At 41.8% G+C, this 23636-nt stretch overlaps 2 protein-coding genes across 2 annotated transcripts in view; both read left to right on the top strand.

Annotated features, from left to right (window-relative positions):
• The window catches only part of LOC111334154 (protein sidekick-2), a 51782-nt gene that overhangs the window by 11509 nt on the left and 16637 nt on the right, over positions 1-23636 (top strand). The window contains exons 4-10 of the mRNA XM_088737370.1: positions 8892-9205; positions 9933-10080; positions 10914-11219; positions 11666-11967; positions 12217-12361; positions 19319-19629; positions 20403-20550. Coding sequence (XP_088593496.1) covers positions 8892-9205; positions 9933-10080; positions 10914-11219; positions 11666-11967; positions 12217-12361; positions 19319-19629; positions 20403-20550 — 1674 coding nt within the window. The remainder of the gene's footprint in view (positions 1-8891; positions 9206-9932; positions 10081-10913; positions 11220-11665; positions 11968-12216; positions 12362-19318; positions 19630-20402; positions 20551-23636) is intronic.
• LOC111346983 (uncharacterized) lies at positions 17698-18682 on the top strand. Its single transcript, XM_022954231.2, has one exon. The coding sequence runs from the start codon at positions 17727-17729 to the stop codon at positions 18489-18491; it is 765 nt and encodes a 254-aa protein (XP_022809966.2). The 5' UTR covers positions 17698-17726; the 3' UTR covers positions 18492-18682.

The raw sequence follows: 23636 nt of genomic DNA, 5'->3' as shown, positions 1-23636 counted from the left end.
TTGTGTATCAGCTCAGAGAAATGCTCTCCAAAGGCGGATTTCGACTCACAAAGTGGTCGTGCAACAGTTTGGAAGTTCTGAGTACAGTCCCTCATCTGAGAGAGATCAACCGGTACTAGACCTTGACCTAGACAAAGACAAGTTACCGATGCAACGCACGTTGGGGCTCCACTGGGACATGGAGAGCGACAAGTTCCTATTTAAGGTTGCTCTTAAAGACAGACCGAACACCCGTCGCGGTATACTTTCCCTGTCAAGTTCCGTTTATGATCCACTTGGTTTCGTTGCGCCAGTCATCCTCCCGGCTAATAAATTGTTACAAGAGCTCTGTAAACAGAAACTTGGATGGGATGATCCGATCAGCGCTAATGATGGTGAAAGGTGGGAGAAGTGGAAGGCTCAGTTGGTCGGTCTCTCTCGGATAACAGTAGACAGATGCGTTAAGCCAACCTGCTTTGGAGACTTGAAGATTGCTGAGTTACACAACTTTGCCGACGCGTCGCAAATCGCATATGGAGCAGTCTCCTATCTCTGATTGGAGGATGTCGAGGAAAGAATCCATTGTGCATTTCTCATGGGGAAGTCTCGCCTTGCTCACTTGAGACCTATGACTGTGCCAAGGTTGGAACTGTCAGCTGCAGTCTTAGTCATTCAGGTAGATCAGACCGTAAGAGAATAGCTGGATATTCCGATTAGCTAATCGACATTTTGGTCGGACTCCACCTGCGTGTTGTAGTACATCAGAAACCAGTCAAAGCGTTTCCATACGTTTGTTGCAAATTGGCTGTCAGTTATACATGAAAATTCAGCACCTCATCAGTGGAGATATGTTAGCTCCGACGACAACCCGGCAGACGAAGTATCCAGAGGTCTTACGGTGGAAGAAATGAGTACAAGCAGTAAATGGCGGAGAAGTCCCGAGTTTCTGAAGAAAAAAGAAGAGTTCTGGCCGTGTGATCCTACAATTCACCGATCAGGACCTTCAGATGATGATCCAGAAATCAAGTGTGAAACTCATTCTCACAGCCAGTCGTTGACTCGTCATCAAAGCGAAGTTCTCTCCAGGTTGATAGAGTATTACTCATCTTGGGACAGATTACGAAGGGCTGTGGCCTGGCTATTGAGGTTCAGAATGTGGCTCATCGAAAGACACAGTAGCAGATCCATTAACTCCACACCTGAAAGCAGTTTGAAAGAGGGATCCCAGTTCCTGTCCGTGGAAGAATTACAGAACGCAGAACGGGAAGTTATCAAGCATGTACAAAGGCTTTCTTTTCCGGAAGTCATTCAAGCCATACAGACAATCAGTTCATCGAAGCCTTCACGTCGAGTTACCTCCGAGTTAAAGAACCTTAAGATACCAGCTCACATGCGCAAACTTCATCCGTTGTTGGACGACATTGGAATTCTAAGAGTTGGAGGAAGACTGGAAAATGCCTTAATCAACTATGACGCAAGACATCCAATTATTCTGCCGTATCGTCATCAGGTAACGGATATAATCATTTCTCAGCACCACAAAAAGGTTGGCCACCTCGGTCAAGAATACGTACTGTCCAGCTTACGACAATTCTATTGGATAATCAAGGGGCGTTCAGCTGTGCGTCGAGTGATTAGTGGCTGTTTCCAGTGTAAGAAACTTGGTGCAGTTCATGGAGAGCAGTTGATGGCCGACCTGCCAAGGGAAAGACTAATGTCAGGAGATCCACCGTTCATATACGTAGGCGTGGATTACTTTGGTCCCTTTTATGTACGCCAAGGTCGCTCGAACGTGAAACATTTCGGGTGTTTGTTTACTTGCCTGGTCGTCAGAGCCGTTCATATAGAGGTCGTGAACTCGCTTGACACTCATTCATTCGTTAATGCGTTACGAAGATTCATTAATTTACAAGGATGTCCAGTTACCGTTTACAGTGACAACGGGAAGAATTTCCAAGCAGGGGAAAGAGAGTTACGCGAGTCATTGAATGATTTTAATCAAGAATCAATCCACAGGTTTCTTCGTCAGAAGAATATAAGATGGAAATTCAATCCTCCTACAGCTTCACACATGGGTGGGGCCTGGGAGCGTACAATCAGATCCGTGCGCAAGATCCTGAGAACACTGCTAGGATAACAACTCGTCTCTGAAGAAATGCTCCGAACATTGATGAGCGTAGTTGAAGGGATCTTAAATGGCAGACCGCTGACTCCTGTCAGTAGTGACCCGAAGGACCTGGAGCCTCTTACGCCAAACCATCTGCTCTTGTTAAGAGCCAACCCAAATTTGCCTCCTGGAGTCTTCAACAAAGAAGAAATGTACAGCAAGCGACGCTGGCGTCAAGTCCGGTACATGGCCAATTTGTTTTGGAAGCGCTGGTTGAAGGAGTATTTGCCAACCCTTCAAGAGAGAGCAAAGTGGACCAAACCCCGCGGTTGCTTAGCGAACGGAGACCTGGTTCTAATTGCAGATGACAACATTCATCGAGGAAGATGGCCGTTAGGCCGAGTAACCGAAGTTTTCACGGGAAAAGACAGGAAAGTCCGATCAGCCAAGGTGCAAACAGCTACCACAATTCTTACAAGACCAGTCACTAAACTGTGTTTCTCAGAGGGAGAAAACAAAGCTTAAAAAGAGAAACTGAACCTGTTGTTAAGAAGAACGCAATGGAATTGAAAATCCATACTGTAAAAGGATAAACTTACTCTCGTGTCGGACAATAGTTACATTAAGTAATGAACTGTGGACTTGAGTGGTTCATTATGGGGGCTATGTAGCCACGAGAGTTATTTTTTTTTATCAGTTCTGTCGTTCGTCTTTGTTAATTGTAATTAGTGTAAATAGTTCTCGTCTCAATAGTTCAGTTCTGTATTTGTTAGTTTGTATTTTTTCGTGCTGTCAAAATGTAAATTAAGTTTGTCAGCATTGTTTCATGTAATCGCCTTTGAGTATTGTGTAGCCTTGTTTAGTCTATTGTTTTTAGCCTTTATCCGCTATATAACATCGTAGTTGTAATTTTCATTCAGTCGTTGTTATTCCGGAGTGCCGTACAGATCTTGTAAGTAGTTACGCTTTCGTTTGTATTTTCCTGTAGTTTTTCGTATTCCTTTCGTTGTATTTTTGTTTCGTTGGGTTTAAGTTCGCATTGTTAATTCTGTATTTTTTTGTGTGTGTGTGTTATGTACAAGTGAATCGTCGAGATTAAAAATAGGGTACGTATTTCAAACTGTAACGGAGTGTCAGTTACACCTCCAAAGTGCATTTCAAGAACAGTTGAAGCATTCGCAGAGTCTGCGATGCTTCAGACACTTCGAAAACAATTGCCGGTACAAATTAAGGGATTCAGGCATAAAAAGTGAAAAGGATCCGAGGTACTTTTTAGCGAAGACGTTTGGAGTTCGTGGGAAAGCGGAAGGTATCATTGATACAATAGACGGCCAGGACCTGCGTAAACGTTTGAAATCCGCACAGGATGAAGTGGATGAAAAAGAACGACTGACCCTTGGTAAAGACAAGCAGTACACCTCCCAGTATTGGTCTTACTTGAATGACAATAGAAAGATGATGAGAAAACATATGGTAGACGATGTAAGGAGAAAGGCTGGTCTGATGGATGGGGACAACGGAAAACCGCAAAGGTGTTACACTAACTGTTCGGAGTTGATGAACAACCTTATGAAGGCAGCAAAGAACATCTTTACAAAGGAAACAGGTACTACTCATTTAACTAAACTCCAATTTATCCAACACGTGTTTGAAGCAATACACGATCATCAAGTTGAGGAGTTTCAGTCCGCAGTGGCTGGAGTAAGCGACGAGTACGTCCTGGCAGACCACAACAAATATTTACAGGTTCCAGCAGATTTGTGGTTTGATTGGTCACCCCAAACGAGAAATAAGTATATTGGAAATATCCAAAAGCTGTCCATGGAAGACATGCTTCAACAAAAAGATGTCCCCTGGCCAAGTGACAGCATGAGTGAGGATCGCTGCGAATTTAAGGACCTTGAGGTAGACGTTGCTGGCATCCTTTCAGACCACTTCGGTTACTCTGCAGACAACATCTACAGCACTAAAGCGAGAGGTACTAAACTTAGTCAACCACCCAGCAGCCACTCAGCCCAAAGACTAACTGACCCCGAAAGAAAACCTAAAGTTTGAAGTGGCTAGTCCAAGTGCTAGGAATGGAAGTGTTCTGGCGACCGTTTACAGTGGTCACGTTTGATGTGTTTGTGGCAAGTATCGACATGACAACATAGGTAAACACTCCACTCCTGTGGCTGCACATCAATCCATTCTCTCCACACACTTTAATTTCCTCAAGAAGAAATCAAAGAAAGGAAGCCGCACGGCCCTCAACAAGAATACAGCAGGAAAGAAAGAGGCTAGAAATAAGGACTCGTATAGGCCGGAAAGATCTTGTGGGAGTGGAGTAGCACCAAGTAGTCAAGCAAGGCAGATATTCACTGAAATCCACCATAATGAAAATCAATTTGTTTTGGTGTTCCTGCCACAAGAAGCCAGGACGTGTAAATCATGCGAAATCGAGTTCTGTCAACGCAAGCAAGTCATCTCATTCAATTTGGTGTTTGTTCACAAAGAACGCTGGTTGTATCCTGTTGATGGAGATTGGTCGAAAGCAAAAGCATCAAAGAAGGAAACAAATGCTTTTATCATACCGCAAAGAAATGCATCATTAAGAGGTTCCCCTATTTCAATTGGGATTATGTTGAAATTCTGTCCAATGTCGCTGATTCTTTGAGTGAACCGTACAGGAAATATCTCAAGAGCGGGTTTAAAGAAGCTATCGTATGATTTGAACAGTAAGAGCATTTTTTGATTGGCCATAGTGGAACTCCTTTCCTGTCTGAAATTTTAATTTGCATAGGAAAAGAAAAATGTCTAGCTTCTCCTTGTTTCCAAAACGGCGTTTATTCGGGGGTGCCTTCTGTTTCGACATCGTTTCCTCAATTTTGCTGAGATAGAATGGTGGAAAATTACTAAGTTGTACCGAACTTTTCCGTAATACACTCGAGTAAACGCCTCATTCTTTTGAACAGATGTGGCATTGGCGTTTATTCAAGGGCGTTGTTAACTAGAGTTAATACGCTATTTGTTTGTAAAATCGAAAACCTTGCTTTGGTGAATTTTCGGAATTTAACAAAAATGGACGTTTTACAGAGGTATAGTTAATGATTAATTTTCCCGGATTTGATAAACCTCTGTGAGTGTACCCGGTGTGCGATACCGAGCTGTATAAAGCTATGCAGCACTAGAAACTGAAGAACAGGCTAACAAAAGTGCTTAAAACTGCTCCACATAAATTTTACACTTAATGGTCTGTTTGGCTTTGAGCTTTGTCACGTGTCGACATTCATTCGTTAAATCGAGGTATGTCTTATGATTAGTATCTGGATTGTGTTAGTTGTAATCTGTAATTATCAGGGGCACCCAACAACCGTTTTCTGGGAAATATCTGTTCGGAGCCCTATAGAATGCCTAAAATTTTCGACAGCTCAAGAAGAGCAATGAATTTAGGAAATGTTTCTTGGTAACTGTGTGTTGGGCTCACACTTTCGGGATTTGTGTGGCTTATTCACCTAAGAATTTCGGATTTTGTAGTAATCAGCTAGATTCTGATATCGGCACCCAGAAATTTTGAATTGCGTAGCTCAGTTCTAAACTTTCGTAAACTAAGTATGGCGTGTGTGTGGTCAGCGTTGTCATCAGTGCCATCTGGCGTGTTGCACATTTTTCAAGACGTGCAGTGCAAATTTAGTTGGTCAGGTTACTTTTACGTTTAAAACTGGAATTAAAATCACTTAAATGTCTTTTTCTCTGTTCTTTTTTTTATTTCCTAGAATTTTCTATACATGCTATGTCGCCCTAGAAAATTCGAAGACGTTCCCACATAGATATCGTTTTCGGGAAAAAAACTGAAAGGGCCCCTAAAAATTTCAGCTACGTAAACGTGACGTAAACGTGACGTAAACTTACGTTTTCGTAAAGCTTTCATTGTCGGCTGTTATTTTCGGGAAAGGCGAAAAACATCCCTAAAAATTCGAGAGGCTCAAACCACTCCTAGGAAGACCACAGATCAAATTTTTCTAGCAATGTGAATTCGAATAATTCATTTATAATTACTTTTAAAGTACTCCCGGAAGCATAAAGAGGCATTTCAGATCATTTCTCAGAAAACAGTTCTTGGGTGCCCCTGAATTGAACGAGGAATTCGTTAAACGGAGGTTGGTTAAATCGAGATTTTACTGTACCTTTTTTGCTGGGCTAAAGAAAATGGTCTTTTATATAGAGGTTGGTTACATCGAGGTTCCACAGTAGATACATGAATGAGGGATTCTCAATTGTTTGTCCATGTTTTGTTAACGTTCTTGTCGAGCACGCTGTTGTTGTGGTTGCTTAAAGATAAAAAAAATGTTGACGTTGACAGAAACAAGGCTGGGCATTTAACCCCTCGACAACCCTAGGATCTCTCAGTGACATGGTTATTTAATGTCATGAACGCTTTACTCTCTTCGTTTTTGGGGGTCTTAGGTCTTAGGTCTTCGTTTTCTCCACACCCCCTGTGGCCTACCCTATGGCCTACCTGTGGTCAGATTTTTAAAAGGATAGCATTGCTGGAAACCTTTCAACGTTTTCCTGAGTACTGTCTTACCAACGACTTTCTTCTGCTGTTTTGGCGGCCACATTCCGGTCAAAATTTCTTAACCTTCTGATAGAATAAGGAAATCGAGGAACAGAAGCCGGTTAAACGCAACTTTTGGGCAAACATCATCATATCAGCTTTCCTTCCAAATTAGTGCAATACTGGCCCTTTCTTTGGAAAAGCAAGTAAAGTTTGCGAAATGTTTACGACGGCGATGCGTGCGTGTCCCGGGGTGCTCGTTGCAAATTCAATACTCTACAGCACTTGAGGGCACTTAAAAAATTGGCCTGCAACGTAATGTTTGCGTTTTCATACCTGGATATGTATGCTCTCCAATATAACGCCGTTCATTACATTTTTACACCAGCACTCCACTTTATGTTACCAACTGACAACCTGCATCATAAAGCCGCCATTTTGTATATCCTCTCCGACCACGCAATATTGGCCCCTCCTCTCCCCTCCCCTTTAACCTACCGTTATGGTTGAGTGCTGTGATATTTGCAGTGCTTCGTTCCCTCGAACGTTGAAAATCGTGTTAGCGACCTCTTAGTATACCCTTTTCAGAGACAGATAATTGTACACCAGCGTATTCGTTCGACTCTTACTGATTTTATTTTTATGTTCTTAAACATCTGACCACCGGTAGGCCATAGGGTAGGCCGTAGGGTAGGCCACAGGGTAAGTCCCAGGGTGGGCCATAGGGTAGGCCACAGGGTAGGCCACAGGGTCGGCCACAGGGTAGGCCACAGGGTAGGCCACAGGGTAGGCCATGGCCTAGGCCAGGTTTTGTCCACACCCCCTACAGGCTGTAATTTATTGCATTTCTCTACTGGGCTGTTCCAAGTCACTACAGGATCTCGAGCTCACAAATCCTAACTGCTCGGCTAATTCATAATTTAAACTCCTCTATTCCAAAGCCTAAAGTTTTAACTAAAGTTAAATGGTGCTCTTTATCCTATTTCTACAAGAAGAGGTTGGGGTATATTGCTGATCAAGCTTGTTTCAACTTGGCACTACCAAGCATAATTATCTCTTCACTAAGAGAGGGGGATTGGGACTTTTAGTTTTGCGGTTTTGGCTATTTTTGGATCGGTTTTTCGGTTTTTGCGTCAAAAAACTTCGGTTTATCGGTTTTGTTGCGGTTGCGGAAGATTTTCTGTTGTTTAGCATAGGGTTTTTTTTGTTTTCTTCAAGAATACTAACGGATTTATGGATTTGGTATCTAATGTGGTATTCGGTTTTTTTTATTTGGTTCCGGTTTCTCTTTGATCGGAGTGGCAATTATGCCCTTCCATTGATCTCCCCTAGCCGCGAAACCTCGGTATGCTCCACTTGTCACTACTGCATCGAATCGATTAAGGTTTTGATAACTTGAATGTGAAATTTTATCGGTTTTACATATGATTTTCGGTTTTGACCACATTTTTGTGGTTTTGTAGTTTGGATGACTTTTTCTGCGGTTCCGCGGTCTCTACCAAAGCACCTTCTTTTGCATGTTTCGAAGCAAACCTTGCTAGAATCTCAAAAACTCTTGATGGGATATCTTTTAGATGCAGCTGCACAGGGGAAAACGAGAACGATTATAATTTTATTACTATATGATTAGTTACATTTTACTGACAGCATTTATGTTACATATGTGATTATTATCCCTTACTTCTAACGTATTTGTGTACTTATTTCTTGGTATGATTTGTAACTATTTAGGATTGTTTAGCAGGTCCACATTAGCCTACGCTGTCTCTTAACTTTTAACCTGCTGTGCAAAGTAATGAATGTTTGCACGTATTATGTATATTTAAACAATATATGGTTATTACGTTTGCATATCGATAAATGGCTAAAGCAATACAAGCAACTGTTTTTGTTCTTATCAAAAACACCAGGGGTCCGTTTCTCGAAGGTCCCGGTAACTTAGCGGGCCCGAGGCCATGTTTTAAAATAAAAATTCAAAGGATAGAAAAGCAGGTTCTGGCCCCCAAACCACTCCATTTTGTTTCTTTAGTTCATGGTTTCATTTTGATATTTTGAAAACTTTTGAAATTCCCATCCTGAATGAAAACAGAACCGCTTTACCGGTCCGTTAAGTTACCGGGACTTTCGAGAAAGGGGCCCCGGGTCACTTACGGTAACATGTGTAGTTTGTATACTCACAGATCCTGTAAAAGTTATCCCGTGGATTAATTAAATTATCTGACATATTTGAGAAACAATGTGAAGGCTGATTTTAATTTTATCTTGCAGCTTGTGAAATGGAGGCCATTGGTCTAGCATTTGATGGTAAAATTCCAGATAACAGCTTCACAGCTACATCGTTCTATGATCATAGATATGAGCCTTCTGATGGTCGCCTGAATGCAAATGGAGGGGGTTGGGGACCCTTGCGTACAAATGATCCCAAAGACTACTTACAAATTGACCTCCTGTTTGAGTACGTTATCTGTGCTGTGGCTACTCAAGGAAGTAACAGATTCAATGAATGGACAACTCAGTACAAGATTTACTTATCATTGGACGGTACAAATTTTGTCACCTATCATGAAACCGGTGTTGAAAAGGTATGCGAAGGTTATTTTTATTTTAAAAATCTAGCTCCTAAAAAAAAAAGCATTCAGTTTCTTTAATCCAGAGGAGAGACACAAAAAAGATGTTCCTTTTGTTAACAGACAGCATTAATCCTCTTTCAAGTGAACTACAAACTGCTGCACATAAGAGGAATTCAAACTGTGGAGACTTTTATCTTCCCACAATTTATGGAAAAAGGAGCCCTTATTTCAGTTTCCAAAGTTCTCATTATGGAGTTTAATAAATTCTTTATGGTTTCATTTGGAGAAGTAAAAAAAAAACAGAAACGCTCAGCAATCATAAATTACATTGAGAATGGAGGACTTAAAGGTGCTAAATCGTGATCCGATGTCTCCAATGGTATAAACACAAACAGTGTTAACTATTAGAAGATACCTCGATGAAAGTGAAAATTCTTGATGAGGAATCTCCAGGTTTAAATTTCTCCAAGGAGTTGGCGGAAAATTGTTTCTCATTTGTAACTTTTTTGGTACCTTTTCATGCCTCGATGCATGGTCAGAGTTATCGTTTTCAATTCAAAATAATTACACAAGAGACAAGTACTCATTTAATACTCAATGGTGCATGGTTCATTCCTTTGGCTATTTGCAAGCTCAAAGTCGCGGTATTTGTAAGAGCTGATAATTACAGTTGTTAATGATGCAGCATATCTAATTGAGAAAGTTTTGATGCAATAATCTCACATTTTGCAAACTATAGGTCTTTACTGGAAACACAGATAGAAACACCATTAAAAAAAACAATCTACTGGTATTTGCAAGTGCAAAGCTTATCCGCTTTGGGCCAACAGCATATAGCGCATGGAAGGTTCTGAGAGTGGAAGTTTATGGAGTACTTCTAACTAAAGGTATTTATTTAAAACTGACTATAACATAGATTGTCCAGATCAGTTAAAGAATTATTTAGTTAATCAAGCGATCAGAAGTACACAAAAAATCTCTAAGGGATATTACCTTATCAGATTTAGGGAGAACCATGTCATCAGCAATGGGACAGTCTTCCTTCAAATATGCTTCTTCGAAAGACTGGAACGATCTCCCAAAAGAGTTAAGAGAACTCAGCTCCTCCTTTTCGTTCTTTTTCCGCATTTAATGGACCTCGACTTTGTCTTGGTCCATAAAAATGCAAAAACAAAAACAAAAAATTCAGCCAAAGTCCAGCCATCTGGACCTCACGCTTGGTCAATAACACAAATGCACTGATAGAGCCCTGGTAAGGTGAGAATTTTTTGAAATAATTCAAGAACTTACCATAAGAGAATTTGCCAATCAATAACTTTAATTCTCTTTGAGCCTTACCTCATCTACTCTACTGAGATCCTTCAGGTGCTCCGTTTGCTAAATGTAACAAAGTTCTACTTACAATATTTTTATTCATGCTTGATGTAATCCAGTGTGTGATGTGATTGTTTGCATTGCAAGTGCATTGAAGATTCTGGAAGCTAGAAGGTTGCCATTGCAACAAAATCGCTTGCCCAACTGTCCGTAGAGCACGTATTCACGCTTAGGATATAAATAATGTATATCTAATGCATGTACACAGTCCCCTCTGGAGATGATCCTCCGCACTGCTCTTGGGAACATTTAATGCTTTCTTAGTTCACAAGGATGATGAACTCACTTTCGCATCAATAATCAACAGAGAATAAAAACACATAACTGTTGTTCTTTAACATTTCAGTTCCGTCACAACCTCCTACTGCCTTCAATTTGACTGCGAGCTCTTCTACCAGCATTACAGCTTCCTGGCAGTTACCACCAATCTTTGCCAGGCATGGAAGAAACATTACAGGGTTTAAACTGTTTTACAGAGAGAAGTACTTTGCAAGGTCTTTCTGCGTCTTGAATATTACCGGTGGATCGACATTAAACAGACTTGTGAGTAGGCTCCAAAAGTACACAGAATATGAATTTCAAGTTCTGGCATATACTTCTGATGGGGATGGACCGAAGAGTCCTGTTGAGGTGGAGAGAACACGAGGAGATGGTATGTGCTAGATGAAGGTGGAAGCGAAAAAAATGATCTCAATTTTGAATGGAAGAAATTTCAGTGGACCGGCGGATGAAATTAAACAAAGAAATGATCTCGTTTACAATTAAAGAAAACAGCTAGAAAAAATTCAGGCTTCGACAGGATTCAAAACCGTACCTCCTGTAACTGGGCTATGAAGCCACACATTGAGAGCGGGGCAAGTTTTGGAGACTTCTTTGTTGGGTCAACGTAAAATGCTTATTTTTAATGGCTTCCCCGCTACAAATAATGGAAGACAAGCACATGGGGCTTCTACGGTGTCCCTGTAAGGTCATCCAAATAAATTACGGCTCCCACAGCTGCAATTTCGTTGGAAAACAGCCGTGAGCCCCCATTCCAAGCCATTGGTCTGTTTCCTGGTCATATGTAAAATTTCCAACATATTTTTATTAATTTTTTAGGTTGTGTTCAGTATGATCTTGGAATGGAGAGTGGAAACATTCCAGACAGTAGGATAACCGCTTCTTCTTCCAGGACACCAGCCGGGAATGGTCGACTAAACTATGCATTAGGAGCACCATGGTGTGCAGGAACAAATGACTCTAGCCCATATCTGCAGATTGATTTACAGACACTTCATATCATCTGTGCTGTGTCCACACAAGGGAATTCTCTAGCAGATCAGTGGGTGAAGGACTATACACTACAAATATCCACGGATGGGACAACTTGGACGGACTATATGGAAGTTGGACAAGTCAAGGTATATAGGAAATACAGTATGAGAGTTAGCTGCTCAAAAAACTACAGTGTACATCTACAACTATAACACGAACTATAAGGTCTGACATTGTAGAGTATCCCACAAAGATGGAAGTCCTAAATAAGAATTTTGATCTTATTAATAATCATTATGGCTGCTAGTTACATTTGTGATATCTTAATCCCTGCCACTTTTTCAAATTGAAAAATTAGTTACTGATGATGACTTTGACTATTTGTTTGTTTCAAGTTTCTGAGAGGAAATGATGACAGGAGCTCAGAAGTGAAGCATGTTGTTTATGGAGTGTTAACAAGATATCTAAAATTCCTGCCACAAATACACCAGGGTGGGGTGTGTATGAGAACAGAGGTGTTTGGAGTGGAACAAAAGCCAAGTGAGTTTGAAACTTAGTCATACTTATTTTCGCATGTTTACTATTATCATGTTGTTATTAGTTTTATGTTGTAGGTAATCTAAGAAACTCTATTAATCTTTAAAAAGATTTTTGAGACCTAGTAGCTTTTCTTTGATGATTCATGCGTGTGTTTTAGACTAGTGGCTAAATTGTACAAACTACTGTTTCTGCACTTGTCAAAGACACCAAGCCACCCAGGATAACCTGTTACTCTCATGCTCAATGTTGAATAAACTGTCAATCAATTCACCCATGAAACAAAACTCACATTAAAGGAGAATAGTTGATAGGAAAGGGCTTATGAATTTGAATTTACTGTTGGTACTTTTGATTTGTGATGAGTTTGAAACTCGTATTTATTTTTGCATGTTTGATGTTATCAATTATTGTATTTGATGTCTTTTAGAGGGTCCAGAATAGGTTTTTTCGGGATCCGGTATAGGGTTTATTTGAAGACTGGGATCTGGGAATTTAGAGTAAGAACGGAGTGAGATGCGGGATTGTTTGTATGAAGAGGACACAGCAATAGGCAATTCTGAGAAGTGGGATTTGGGAAATAGTCAGTTAAATGAACTAAGAAACAAGAAGTCCGTTGATGAGAATTTTCACAGAAACCGATCTGCATGAAAGCCCTAAAAAACCTTGCCACCAAGCAGTCGCTTTTTAGAGGTTAAGATTTCCCTTCTTACCACAAATTTTATAAACCAGTTACGTGGCATTACATTAGACGTGGAGAATAGTCATTTGGTTGTGCATTGCAAAGATCCATTTTGCACGATGTTGGAGTGCACAAAAAAATTTTGAAATACAGCCAAAGTAGGCTTACAGAGGACAACTGATTGGGTGGCGAACTAGTTTACAAATCCAAAGTCTTGGCATCCTGTACCGAAAGTGGTATGATCTTTTCAGCCATACTGGTATCCAACCCTTACCACCTGCACCAATGGCACCACAGAGCATGCAGAAGATGAGGGACTGAGCATAAACCATGGTGTAACTGTGCATCAGCTCTCTGTCAGACAGAAAACAATCATGGAAAGAGCTTGAACTCTCCTGTTGTACCTCGATGACAGAGAAATTCAGCCGAGCTGACCTGTCAGCCTTGAATGCTATGACTTTGAGGAGTAGCAAGAAAACGTCAGGCCACAAGATGAAGACGAGGATGGGAAATATGATTCCCCAGCAGCGAAAGAGAAGCGGATAAGTCATTTCCAGATGTTGAGACCGCATGTGATGATGGTGTCTTTCCATCTTGGGAAGGAGGGGCTGATTTTCTCCTTGGCAGGGTTTCCTGCTTGGGAAGAAGTATTTGCTTCACAGCAGAATTTAGGTCCGATAGAACTATGGGATTCATGTCATCTTTTGTTATTTTAGGCATCTGTCATTCGTTTCTTTGATACAGAACTGTCTTTACTAATATGTTTTTCCTCCCTCAAACTTAAATAGAAAGAAGATTGTAGTTTCCGTTCCTCCGCACGCGTTGCGAGCTTACATTATATCACGTGATATCGCATTAAATATAGTTTTCATCCAACATGGCGTATGTTTATTGACGATCATACATTTGGCGACGAGGATCACGGATTACAAACAGAAAACCAAAAGCAGAAAAAAGAAAATCAGTGTAATCTACGAATTAGACCTCGAAGAACTTAAGCGACCGGAAATTTAGAGGAAAGAAGAAGAAAAGAGAGCAAGGAAACGCCGATGAGAACTCGCGAAAAGACCACGTGCTCGACAAGAAACCATGTTAAATCCGCCAGGCAAAGAATGAGCCGAAGGACACGCGCCGAATACAACAGAAATTAGAGTACTCAGCACCAGGAAATAACTAAAGATAGAGCCATTTGAGATTCCATAAAATCCCCTGGAGATTGGTCGGGCGTGGAGAGAATGGATTGAAGACTTCGAGGACGAAATATCGTACTTCGAGATCACAGAGATAAGAGACCGCGTGAGCGCTCTTAAGATTTATGGCGGCAAAAAAATCAAGAAACTCGCACGGAATTTGCCTGATATGACTACAAGAAGCTGAAAAGAAATTAGACAATCATTTCTTGCCGAAACAGAACAAACACTACGCCAGATTCACATTTAGCAAGCAAAGACGAACCGAACGGGAGAGTGTCGTCACATACGCAAAGCGACTGGGTGATAAATCAAAGGATTGCGACTTCGGCGAACAAACAGATCAAAGAATACTGGAATCCTCGATACAAACCATCAAGGATAGCGAACTCGTTAAAAGAAGCATTCAAAAGAAATGGAACCTCGATCAATTCCTTTAGGAAGCAAGCCAAAGAGAAGACATCAACCAACAAGTGAAAGACATGAGAGAAGATTTCAAGGTATCAAAATTTGGATATCAGTCGAGGATTCTCCAAAGAGCAGCATATAGGGCAGAAGAAGAAACTCGAAGAAGAAAGCGCCGCGACCTCCTAAAAAAGGAGACAGCAAGAAAGAAGACAAAGAGAAAGGCAAAAGCTGTGGCTATTGTGGGAAGACAGGAGCACATCCTCCAGGCCGAAACTTCCCAGCATACGGAAAATAGTGTTTAAAGTGTGGGAAGTACAATCATTATGCATCATGTTGCAGAGCCAGTACCCAAAACCAAGAGAGACATGAAGAGACCAAGAGAGGGCGAATCAAGAAAACAACAGAGACTGAGGAGACAAACAGTGACTCAGATGCCGATTATATCTACCTTCAGGAGACAGCACAACATCTACACCGAGTGAAGAAGATAAGATCAGGCCCAGATCAAGACACTGTACTAAACCGCATTGGAGACATCGATGCTTTTGTGAAACCAGATAGTGGAGCAAGCGTAAATGTGATGGACGAATACCAATTCAAGGCTCTCAAGCGCAGATCACAAGAAATTAAGGAACTAAGCCCCAGTAGAGACACACTGAAGACACTTCAATCTGATCTAACAGTCAAAGGCGAATTCACTGCAACACTGCGGAACAAGAACCGGGGTACACATAGCAAGGTCTTAGTGATCCAAGAGAAGATAGACTCACAGCCACTCCTAAGTAAAAGCACACTGTTGGAGCTTGGAATGCTTAAAATCTAACCAGAAGGAACACTTAAAGAAATCAACGAGCTGAGAACCAAAGTTGCGAAAACACCGGACGAAAGCATTGAAGCAGTACTGAACGAATACAGCGATGTATTTCAAGGGATCGGTTGCTTTCGGGAAAAGAATACAGGCAAGAAAATTAAAGTCAAGCTAGAAATGGAAAGCAAAGCAAAACCGGTGGCCCAGAAACCACGCCCTGTACCATATAACCTAAAGGAAACACTTAAAGATTGGCTGGAACAGAGAGTGAAGGAGGAGATATTCGAGAAAGTCCCAGATGGAGAGGCGATTACGTGGTGTTCACCACTAGTGGTCTAACCCAAATCCAAATTCACAGAGATGAAGAGTGAAGAGTTAGAGTTCCACATGTATAAGGCAAGCATCGACATGACAATTCCAAACCAGTCAATGAAGCGAAGCCGGTGCGTCCAATCACCTAGAGTAGAAGACTTTATCTACCGTCAACACGATTGCAAGATATTCACGAAGCTGGATCTCAGACAAAGTTACCACCAGTTAACCCTAGACCCCCCCACAAGACAAGTAGCAACATTCAGCACACCTTGGGGAAATTACAGACTGCAAGGACTAGTGCTTGGAGCGAAATCATCTCAAGACGTCTTCGATGAGGCTATGTTCAGAATCTTCAGGGACATACACCACTGCTTAAACCAACGAGATGACATTCTCCTGGGGGGAATAGACGAGGCAGAACATGGAGAAGTACTGAAGACCGTCGTAAAGCGAGCGAAAGGTCACGGAATCACCTTTAACAGTGAAAAATGTCAATTTGGAATGGAACAGCTTGAATTCTTCGGGCATGTTCTCACCAAGGATGGACTAAAGCCATCACCTGACAAAGTAAGAGCAGTCAAAGAGTGGGGAGTGCCTGAGAGCAAAGAGGCAGTACGAAGTTTCCTGGGAATGGCAGGTTACCTGGACAACTTCATCAAGAATTATGCAGTCATAGCAGCACCACTATACCAGCTAACCAGAAGAGAAACAAAATTACACTGGGGTAAACAAGAAGAGGAAGCATTCACAAAGATCCAAGACAGCATCTCAAATGAGAAGACCATGACATTCTTCGACCCAAGCAAACCCATAATCCTCTGCACAGAAGCGAGTTTCAATGAAGGGTTAGCAGCTGGCCTGCTCTAGAAGACAGACAGAAGCATACAACCAGTACACTTCATCAGCCGAACAATGACAGAAACCAAGAAAAGGTATAGTCAAACCGAGAAAGACGCTTTTGCAATCAAGTGGGCCAAGGAGAGAATGCGAATTTACCTACTTGGAGCACCCAGATTCAGAATCGTGACTGCCCACAAACCACTAGTACCTTTATTCAACAAGGTAAAGGCAAAAATACCGCCAAGAATAGAGAAGTGGATTATGGAAATACAAGACGTGGACTACGAATTGGTGTACGAACCAGGGAAGGATGAAGCAGACCCCTTAGACTTCCTCTCCAGACACCCCCCCTACGTGAGACAGGACGTGATAAAACTGAGAACATTATCAAATGGAATGTGAATGCAGAGCACACTGTGGTTATCACACCGATCAGAGAGGAGACCCAGAAAGACGAGATCATGCAGCGATTAACCAAGAGGATCGCTAAAGGGGACTAGGAGAAATGCAAAAGAGACAAAGACATTGAACCCTACCTACATGTGAAACAGGAGTTATCAGTTGCAGAAGGACTTATCTTCACAGAACATCGAATCATTCTACCACCAGCACTTCAGAGGAAAGTAGTTAAACTAGGACACAGCCTAGGGCACAGCCTAGGACACCTAGGAAAAACTAAAACCAAGCAAATGCTAAGAGAAAAGTACTGGTTCCCACTGATGAACAGCATGATCGACACAGCTATTGACCAGTGTTATGAGTGCCAAGTAGCTACGAAAGGAGACAGAGAAGAACCAATCAAGGTGACTAGCATTCCACACTGCCCCTGGGAAAATATCCATAGACCATGGCGGACCGTACCTAGATGGACACTACAATCTCGTCCTGATTAACAAGAGAACTAGATACCCAGTGGTAGAGTCTGTACAATCAACTGACTTCCAGACCAACAAGGAGAGATTGAAGCACATCTTCGCCACCTATGGAACTCCGAGGACAATTGAGAGCGACAATGGACTCCCATTCAACTCTAAAGAGTTCAATTAATTTGTAAAGCAAGAAGGATTTCAGCACCGCAGGGTGACACCCCTTCACCCAAGTGCGAATGGAGAAGTAGAGAAATTCATGCGAAACCTAAACAAGACCGAGCGAATTGCAAATCTGCAAGGAAGAGACCTTCTTGAGAGAAGAAATGCGCTTCAAGACATGCTTATCGTCTACAGATCAACACCACACCCAGCTACGGGAGTTGCACCTTACGGAGCCCTTAAGGGGACTACCGTGAGAAGGAAGTTGGATTACATTGAGCCTGAAACACGGAGAAATGAGAAGGATGACATCATAGACCGCAGAGACGCAGAATACAAGCAGAAAATGAAGCAAAAGAGAGAAGGGAGAAAGACCAGAGAGAATAATCTGCTTCTAGGAGACTATGTGCTTCTCAAGCAGCCAAGGAAGAACAAATGGAGCACACCATACAAACCTGAGTTCTATATCGTGTACAGCATTTGTGGCTCGCAAATAACAGCCAGACGTGTGACAGATGGACGAACCATTTGCCGAGATGCCAGCCAATTTAAGCTTGCAAATGCAGTAATCAACACCACCGATGAGACAGAGAAGAGTGAGAAAGTGCAAACACCACAGGCAGTTCCAGACCTTAAGATCCCAGAAAAGGAGACCCCACTCAGTGTACCGCCTGTCCCTCCAGATACAATGGTAAATGCAGAGAAGCCAAAGGAACCACCCCGTGCAGAGATGATACCAAAACAACACACTGAGCCAGAACAAGGAGCAGAGCATAACCAACAGGCGAACAGACCAGCAGTGACGAGACCCAGACGGGAAAGGCGCAAACCTTCACATTTGAAGGACTATGTGTTATGTTAACAGTTGATTGAAGTTTATTATCAGATTCTTAGCTTAACAGTTGATCTAAGTTTCGTTATCGGATCGAACTTTACAGGAGTTACAAGCCTTTATTAGTTCAGGAGGGATGTAGTATCCGTTCCTCCGCACGTGTTGCGAGCCTACATTGTATCCCGTGATATCGCATTAAATATAGTTTTTATCCAACATGGCGTGTGTTTATTGACGATCATACAAAGATGTTACCATAACCAGCCTACGTTATTCGTGTAAAACTTTGAAAACTTCCGAAATTAACCATATAATCGTTTTGGTGAAAAGATATTTAATGTACTGGACTAAAATTATATTTAATGTACAGGACTGAAAATGAGTGCTGCCCTAGGGCAGCAATGCAAATGAGTGCTCTTAATGTACATGTCATGTACATTAAATAATATAAGTTATACCGTATGTAAGGGTGAGCAAAGACTTCAACAGATTAATGCCGGTTAAGAAAATAGGTCATCGACTTACTTATATAAAGTCTTGACTGACTACAGTGCATTTTTTGTGTGAATTATTAATAAGTAATGACATGCTTTCTTGTGCAATTTTGCGTGAATAAGCTCTTTTCGGAATACAAATTCCACTTGCCCCATACCAGTTTGGAAAATTTGCTCATTAAAGGGCCATGCTCAACCAGAATGAATGCATTGCTGGGGTATTTGCCATTGATTGTGAATATATGCAAGTTACCGCGAACATCGCTCTCATACTCGTATTTGCCATTCTTAACACTTTCTGTATTATGTTTTTTCTACATTTTATTATTTAGGGAGAGTTTGTTATGTATTGTTATCTTGCAGGATGTTCTATGCAGGCTATTGGTGTAGCCAGCAGTGACACCATTCCAGACAGCAGCTTTTCAGCCTCGTCAGAATTTAATTCAGTATCTGCAGCTAAATACGGTCGCCTAAATGGTACAAAGTCATGGGCACCAAGGGGGAACAGTGATCCTAATGATTACCTTCAAATTGACCTGCTGTTTGAGTATGTCATCTGTGCTGTAGCTACGCAGGGAAATCCAAGGTCGTCTGAGTGGATAACAAAGTACAAGATACGGTTAGCAGTTAAAGATACCAAGTTTGTCACCTATCAGGAAAACAGTACTGATAAGGTTGGTGTATACGAACTTCAAGGTTGTTTTTAGTGAGATGAATAGTGCATGTACAGTGTATGCACATAAGCAATGCATGCAGAATGCTTGCAGATCCCTCATGTATCGCAAAACCATTGAGCTGAGAAAATTAGTCTTGTTAACATCATTTGTGTGTCAATTTGTAAATACATACTCGTGCATTCAAAACTGCAACACCATGCTTGTATTTATCTAAACAGGCACTTGGGGTGTGAATGTAAAATGTAGCTCTCACTCACTTTAATCTTAGTCTATAGTGAAGCCCTTGTTCTATCAAGCTATGTTTAATTAGTCATGCAGTTTAATTGCTTGTTTCATCTTCCTTTCCACTGTTGTTTTTCTGAACTTTGCATTAGTCACCTTATTTATATTTGAATTTTGTGAAATTTAGTCACTTAGAAAAGATCTGTTTTGTTTTTTCGCCTGACCAATGCCTCTAATGATCTCTCAGGAGCGACATTTACTTCTCCCTCAACTATCAGCGGAAATTATATTTCAACTTCTAATTGATACAGGGTCACATACTGGTTTTGTACTAGTTTTTTAACAAAAGGAACAATAAGTTATTCAATAGCATTTTAGCCATTACAGACATTTTCCTACAAACGTCTCCGTGGTTCAATCATTTGGCCATCAATTTCTAAGCTGAAAGTGGCTGTTTATGAAGTAGCTGATACTTAAAGTAGTTAATGATACAGTATATTAAGAAAATAATAATGAAATAATTTCAAATTTTGCACCACCAACTATAGGTCTTTGCTGGAAACTCCGATCAAAATAGCGTTGTAAAAAACAGTCTTCAGGAGTTTGCAAGTGCAAAGTTTATCCGCTTTCAGCCCTCAGCATTTAGCGGCTATAAAGGTCTGAGAGTGGAAGTTTACGGAATACTTCTAACTAAAGGTATTTATTTGCTCCTCTTGTGTTTGTCTCCCCCTGAGACAAATGTATGTTGTGGCTCAAATGTTTTCTTTGGTTTGAATTTTTTTGAACTGGCAGAAGTTTTTCAAACTGATGGGAAATATTCAAACTGGTTTAAAATTTTTGAGCACACAACTCATTCTCATTTATTTGTATCTATTCATTTAAAATACTCTGTGTAAAATAAACTGGTGATATTCTCCAATTTTCAAACCGCATGTCCACTATCATACATGTAAGTCTTTGTTTGGAATTTAATTCAAGATGAGAAAGAGGGTTTTATGGCTGTTACCGGTAAAGGGGAATAATTCTCTTTCACAAACTCATATCAAAAGAAAACATCCTATACAACAAACAATAAGGTGTTTGCAAACACTTTTTCTCCCACCTTGCAAAATAACTAAAGGATAACAAACTTTGTGCTAAAATATGCTTGTACAGTGTATATTTGCATGTCCTTGGACATTATCTATTCCTTGGAGCTGATAGTTTTCCCTGAGCGTAGCTCTGTTGCACAACTATTGTAATTAGCACCTCAACACTTGCACCCTCGTTATTCACACCCACCAACCACAATACATGTAATTACCATATCTGCACCTGCACCCGTATATATCTGTGGACAAGCTCATTAAAGTGCAGTTTTGAACACGATAAGTAACGGTCAACATGGTGGCAGCGGTGCTTGTCTCTTAATTTCACGGTCAAGAAGATTCAAGCCGATGAGCGATTTGGTCGCAAACACTCCAAACACTCCCTTCCCGCAATTCAAAACAACGGGGGATGATAAACACGATGTGGAGGTCTACATCGAAGACTTAGTCGACTACTGTATTATGTAAAACTGGTTCGATCCGTCCAAGGAAACAGAGGCAGCGAAGTGGACGAAACCAGAGAAAGCGATGGCATGTCTTCGAGCATCGTTATCCCCTGCAGACAGAGCGATCTACAAATACGGTTTAGGATTGTCTGAACAAGATCAGAGCAAACCGCACACGGTTATCAACACTCTGAAAGAGTACTACGGCGCTACCATCGGGGTCTCAGGCGAAAGGCAAAAATTCCTTTCCCTGCTACAAAATGAAGAGGAATCTATCGCGTCTTGGGAAACAAGGATTCGCAATCAAGCTGCACAGTGCGAGTACGAAAACTTCGCTGATGAATTGATGAGAGATCAGTTCATCGCGGGATTAACATCTGAATCTCTCCGCGTAAAACTGATTGGGAAAGGCCACAGGCATTGAGATGCAGTGCAATCAAAAGTCACTCTACGAGAAGTCGTTGAAATAGCCAAAAGCCACGAGGCAACCACATTTGCAAACCAGTTAATGAAAAATGTCCGAGGCAACCAGCAGGAGCAGGTAAACTTCACAAAGAAGACAAAACCCGAATACCGCAGCTCCGACACCTTAACAGCGGCCTGCTTCTGGTGTTGCGGTGAACATCCCGGCCCTCGTCAACAGCATTGTCCAGCGTTCGGGAAACGATGCAACAAGTGTGGAATCATTTTCCATTTTGCTCGTGCGTGCAGAGGAGGAACGAGAACTGGTAGAAGACGACAGCAGCAATCGAATTTTGTTGATGATGACCCTGATGAAGAGGCATTTGTTATACATGATCAGGCAGCGCCAGTCGGTGCAAAGAAATTCTTCGCTCACCTGCACCTCATCCATGGGAGGCGGTCGAAAATTGTCAAAGCTCAAATCGACTCGGCGTCGACCTGTAATACATTGCCAAGTTCAGTATTAAGCCAGCTATTCCCGAATTTGAAGATCTCAAAGATGAAAAGCAGAAGCAACACCTACGGAAGCCAAACACTGAAACCAGAAGGTCAAGTAACCCTCGTGTGCGAAAGGAAGGGCAAATTCCACACAATTGACTTCCTAGTGGTGAACGTTCTTGACGACAAGCCTCCAATTCTTAGCGGACGAGACGCACAGGCTTTAAAGTATTTGACCATCTATGCAGACGAGACAAACGCGGTCGAGGAGGAGACCAGACGAAACACGCAGAAACTGCCTGCACTCGGCAAATTGACTTCAGAGGACATCCTAAAGCACTACCCCAACGTTTTTAAACCAAGACGCGGGAAGCCTCTTGGGAGCCCCATGCACATCGACTTTGATCCGTCAGTCACACCCATTCATGCCCCCGCTCGCCGTGTTCCAGTGGAAAAATTAAACAGGGTCAATGAAGAGCTGAAAAGGCTCTGTAAAGAAGGAATTATAAGGCCGGTAACCCAACCTACCGATTGGCGGTCAAATATGCTGGTTAAGGAGAAACCTAATGGCAAACTTCGCATCTGCATCGATCCGAGCCAAACCATAAACAAGGCAATCAAAGGGCCCAAATACACCATACCCACAATCGAAGAGAGGCTACCGCTTCTGACAAACGCCAAGGCATTCACCGTCGTTGATGTTTCTGAGGCGTTTCATACTATTAAACTGGATGAAGACTCTTCCCTTCTAACAACTTTCTGAGGGCTAAGTGGTCGCTATTGTTACAATCGGATGCCCTTTGGTATTGCCTCAGGACCAGAAGAATATCAGCGGCGACAACATGAATTTCTGGACGGATTGAATGGGGTAATCAACATCGCAGATGACATCTGTGTTTATGGCTGTGGCAACACTAAGGAAGAAGCCGACATTGATCATGACCAAAATCTTATGCATCTACTTGAGAAGTGCAATGAACACGATCGTCAACTCTCCGCGAAAAAAATTCAATTTAAGTCCAGCTCTGTCTCATTTATGGGGCACCGACTTACCAAAAATTGGAGTACAGCGGGATCCAAGCAAAGTAGCTGCGATCACAGGAATGCCAACCCCAGCAGATAAGGCCGCATTGCAACGTTTCCTAGGAATGTGCCAGTACTTGTCCAAGTTCTGCCCAAACCTGTCCCAAACAGTCCTTCCATTGAGGGACCTAACTAGGGATGACACTGAATTCCTTTGGTCGGAAGTCCATAAGGCGGCATTCAACTCAGCCAAGACTCTCATAGCCTCCACAACAGTATTGCCCTATTATGACGTCAGCCTTCCTGTGACTCCTCAAGTAGACGC

The sequence above is a fragment of the Stylophora pistillata genome, chromosome 11 (genome assembly GCF_964205215.1).
Source record: "Stylophora pistillata chromosome 11, jaStyPist1.2, whole genome shotgun sequence".
NCBI classification, from domain to species: Eukaryota; Metazoa; Cnidaria; class Anthozoa; order Scleractinia; family Pocilloporidae; genus Stylophora; species Stylophora pistillata.
Note: the sequence above shows the minus strand (reverse complement) of the source record. Positions and strands in the feature narration are given on the sequence as shown.